The sequence below is a fragment of the Phaseolus vulgaris genome, chromosome 5 (genome assembly GCF_000499845.2).
Source record: "Phaseolus vulgaris cultivar G19833 chromosome 5, P. vulgaris v2.0, whole genome shotgun sequence".
Taxonomy (NCBI): domain Eukaryota; kingdom Viridiplantae; phylum Streptophyta; class Magnoliopsida; order Fabales; family Fabaceae; genus Phaseolus; species Phaseolus vulgaris.
Window position 1 is genome coordinate 37,191,173 of NC_023755.2, and position 3,918 is coordinate 37,195,090.

The window sequence follows — 3,918 nt, forward strand, 5'->3', positions numbered from 1 at the left end:
TCCAAGATGGTATCAGAGCGGGTTACACCCGCTCTGCTCTCCGCTGCCAACGGTTCTGTTTTCCTTTCCCTGCTTATCCTTTTATTTCTTGTTTTCTTTTTCTCGCATTTGTCTCCATGGCTAAAACCCAGGAAAATCCTTCGAAGAATGAACAACAAAATCCCGCTAGTGCGTATTATCTACACCCGGGAGAAAACCCCGGGATGGTCTTGGTCACGCCACAATTGGATGGTTCGAATTACCATTCCTGGAGCAGAGCGATGAAGAGGGCTTTGCTCTCCAAGAATAAATTCAAGTTCGTCAATGGAGACCTACCAGAGCCATCCCATAGCGACAATCAATATGAAGCATGAGAGAGATGCAACGTCATGGTCATCTCTTGGATAACACGGAGCATCACGACCCAAATCGCACAAAGCACGGTGTATATAGACAATGCGAAAGAACTGTGGGAAGATCTCAGAGAAAGGTTTTCAAAAACCAACCATTTTCGTGTTTCAGATCTTCTACAAGAAATAAATTCCATCAAACAAGGGGAGAGAAACATTACAGAATATTACACTGACTCTAAGACGCTGTGGGAAGAACTTGATGCCTTGCGCCCCTTACCTACCTGTGTCTGTAAGGTCAAGTGCAGTTGTAACATGATGAAGACCATGTCCAGCTATAGGGACTCCGAACGGGTAATGTGTTTCTTGAAAGGATTGGGAGAAATGTATAATGCTGTTAAAACGCAAATTCTTTTGACAGAACCTCTACCAGGAATCAACCGTGTCTTCTCTTTGGTTCTTCAACATGAACGTCACTTGAATGAAGGCATGGGGGTAGATACAAAGATAATGTTCAACAGTGCCAATCAGAAAATCAACAAGAGCAACAACACCAGTCAAGGTGGGCGTAGTTATGGAAGAGGAAGAGGAAAAAATTATGGAAAGCAGTGTTCTTACTGCCACAAGATGAATCACACTGCTGACGAGTGTTATTCAAAACACGGGTTCCCACCTTGGATGAAGCAGAAGATGAATTACACTGCAAACGCTCTTGAGAAGGAGGGTGATTTGGTGTCTGAGACTGAAAAACAAGCACACAATGAAACTCTCAATGAGCAAATCTTTAAAGCCTTTGGACCGGAGCAACTTCAACAACTGATAAACATGATTCAAGATTCAAAGAACAAAGACAAGGTGATAAACAACACCATAGGAGATTCTTTTGCCATAAAAAACAACATAGGTAAGAGAGGTATGCACTCTTGGATCATTGACACTGGGGCTACAGATCATGTAGCCTGCTCCCTCTCTTATTTCACTAGCTATTATAAAATTAAACCTGTAAAAGTTAAGCTTCCAAATAATCAAACTGTTACTGTTGCATGTGCTGGAACTGTTATATTGGCTAAAAACATTATTTTGTATAATGTTCTATATATACCAAATTTTATGTTGAATATTATCTCTGTTCAGCGACTGACAAACTCTTTAGGATGCCAACTTCTTTTCTCACAAAATGCTTGTCAGATACAGGAGAAGACTACTTTGAAGATGATTGGTCGAGCTGAGATCAAGAATGGTCTTTATCAACTGTGTGCAGATAAGGAAGACAGTCTTGTTTTTTTCTTTCAGAATGATAACACTTTTAAAGTTGTTGAAAACTTGAACGTTTGGCATTGCAGAATGGGTCATCCATCAAATAAAGTTTTAGAAAATTTAGCCAAGAATCATGCTAGTATACATGCTAATGACATAACTGTTTGTGCTCCTTGTCATCTTGCAAAACAACGTAAGATCCCTTTTCCCCTTAGCAAAACTAATAGTCAATGCATTTTTGATCTTGTGCACATGGACATATGGGGTCCTCTAGGTGTTTCCTCCATACACGGACACAAGTATTTTTTAACTATAGTAGACGATTTTAGCAGATATACTTGGATACACTTAATGAAAAGTAAAAGTGAAACTAGAGAGCATATGCAACGTTTTGTCACTTATGCTAAGAGTCAATTTAATAAAGATATTAAAACTGTTAGGACTGATAATGGAAAAGAATTTTGTTGGAAGGATTTCTATGATAAGCATGGCATAATGCATCAAACTTCATGTAATGAAACGCCACAAAAAAATTCTACCGTTGAAAGAAAACACCAACATGTTCTTAATGTTACTCGCTGCATAATGTTTCAATCTAATTTGCCTAGAGCTCTTTGGTCTTTTGCTGTTGTGCATGCTGTCCATTTAATAAACCGTTTACCCTCACCTGTTATTCAAAATAATTGTCCTTATAAGCTTTTGTATAATTGTGTGCCCGATCCTTCTGATATCAAAGTGTTTGGTTGTTTGTGCTTTGCTTCAACTCTTGAACAAAACAGAAGCAAACTTGATCCTAGAGCACGAAAGTGCATCTTTCTCGGTTACAAACAAGGAACAAAAGGTTACATTGTTATGGATGTGCATTCTAGAGAAACCTTTGTATCCAGAAATGTGATTTTTTATGAGACTTATTTTTATGATTTAAAAGAAAGGAATGAGCAGGTGATTGCAGAAGAGACCAATGATCCAATGAGGTATCACTGTGATGATCCTAAGCATATTGGAATTGACAAAAACTTAACAGAACAAGAAGAACAGAGACAAAGTCAAGAACAAGCTGAACATGGAATTCTGAGACGATCTACAAGAGAAAGAAAAACACCTGCGTATCTGGAAGATTATCATCATCAAATCATGACAACACCATGTAACAAGACTCTCAGAAACAATGATAAGGTACTCTATCCACTCAGTTCTGTTATTTCTTATAGAAAACTGTCAGAAAGACAACTAAAGTATACTTTGTCTATTTCAACACAAACTGAGCCACAATGCTATGAAGAAGCTAAAGAGTTCCCTGAATGGGTAAAAGCTATGGAGATGGAAATTAAGGCGCTAGAAGTCAATAAGACCTGGGAAATCATGGATCTTCCTCCCAACAAAATGCCCATTGGCTGCAAATGGGTATACAAAATCAAACGAAGAGCTAATGGAGACATCGAGAGATACAAGGCTAGGCTTGTAGCGAAAGGATATACGCAACGTGAAGGTATTGATTATATGGAAACATATTCACCCGTAGCTAGACTTACTACCATACGAAGTATTATGGCTATTGCATCTATCATTGATTGGCACCTAGAACAGCTGGACGTAAACAATGCTTTCTTACACGGTGATCTCCAAGAAGAAGTATACATGGAATTACCTCCTGGAGTCATCACTAAAAAATCTCTTCAGGTTTGTCGGCTAAGCAAGGCTTTATATGGCTTGAAACAAGCTAGCAAACAATGGTACGATAAACTCACTTCCTTTCTTCTTACCATTAATTTTGTACATTCAAAAGTTGATAGTTCTATGCTTATAAAAAAAACTGAAACCTCCTTTATGGCTCTCCTCATATATGTTGATGATATTCTTATTGCTGGAAATAATATGAATGAGATCAATAAAGTGAAAAGTTCTTTAAATGCTGCCTTTGAAATCAAAGACCTCGGTAATCTTAAATTCTTCTTAGGATTAGAAATAGCTAGAACTAAGAAAGGTATCCATATATGTCAAAGGAAGTATGCTCTTGAGATTTTGGCAGATGCAGGTATGCTAAATGCTAAGCCAGCAACAACTCCTATGGTTAAAAAGAATGAGAAGCTTTTCGAACAGAACCACCCTGTGCATGACATTACCGCATATCGAAGAATTATCGGAAGGTTACTTTATTTGGTGCACACTAGACCAGACATCAGTTTCTCTGTTCAGTTCCTCAGTCAATTTGTTCAAGCACCAACAAAGCTACATCATCAAGCAGCTCAGAGAATTCTAAGACATGTGAAATCATCACCAGCACAACGTATATTCTATCCTAGAGACACAAACATTCAAATTCAAGCCTTTA

The 3,918-nt window shown here is 38.1% G+C and overlaps 1 protein-coding gene across 1 annotated transcript; it reads left to right on the forward strand.

Annotated features, from left to right (window-relative positions):
• The first annotated feature begins 359 nt into the window (after positions 1-359).
• Positions 360-1,712, forward strand: LOC137834559 (uncharacterized). The gene is made up of 2 exons (XM_068642581.1): positions 360-1,233; positions 1,518-1,712. Exons 1-2 carry the CDS (start codon positions 369-371, stop codon positions 1,556-1,558), a joined length of 906 nt encoding a protein of 301 aa, XP_068498682.1. The 5' UTR covers positions 360-368; the 3' UTR covers positions 1,559-1,712.
• Positions 1,713-3,918: the final 2,206 nt, after the last annotated feature.

Coding starts and splice junctions, on each gene's coding strand:
- LOC137834559 (XM_068642581.1), top strand. CDS start 369: ATGGTCATCTCTTGGATAACACGGAGCATCACGACCCAAATCGCACAA. Junction 1,234..1,517: donor TGCCATAAAAAACAACATAG/GTAAGAGAGGTA, acceptor AATGCTTGTCAG/ATACAGGAGAAGACTACTTT.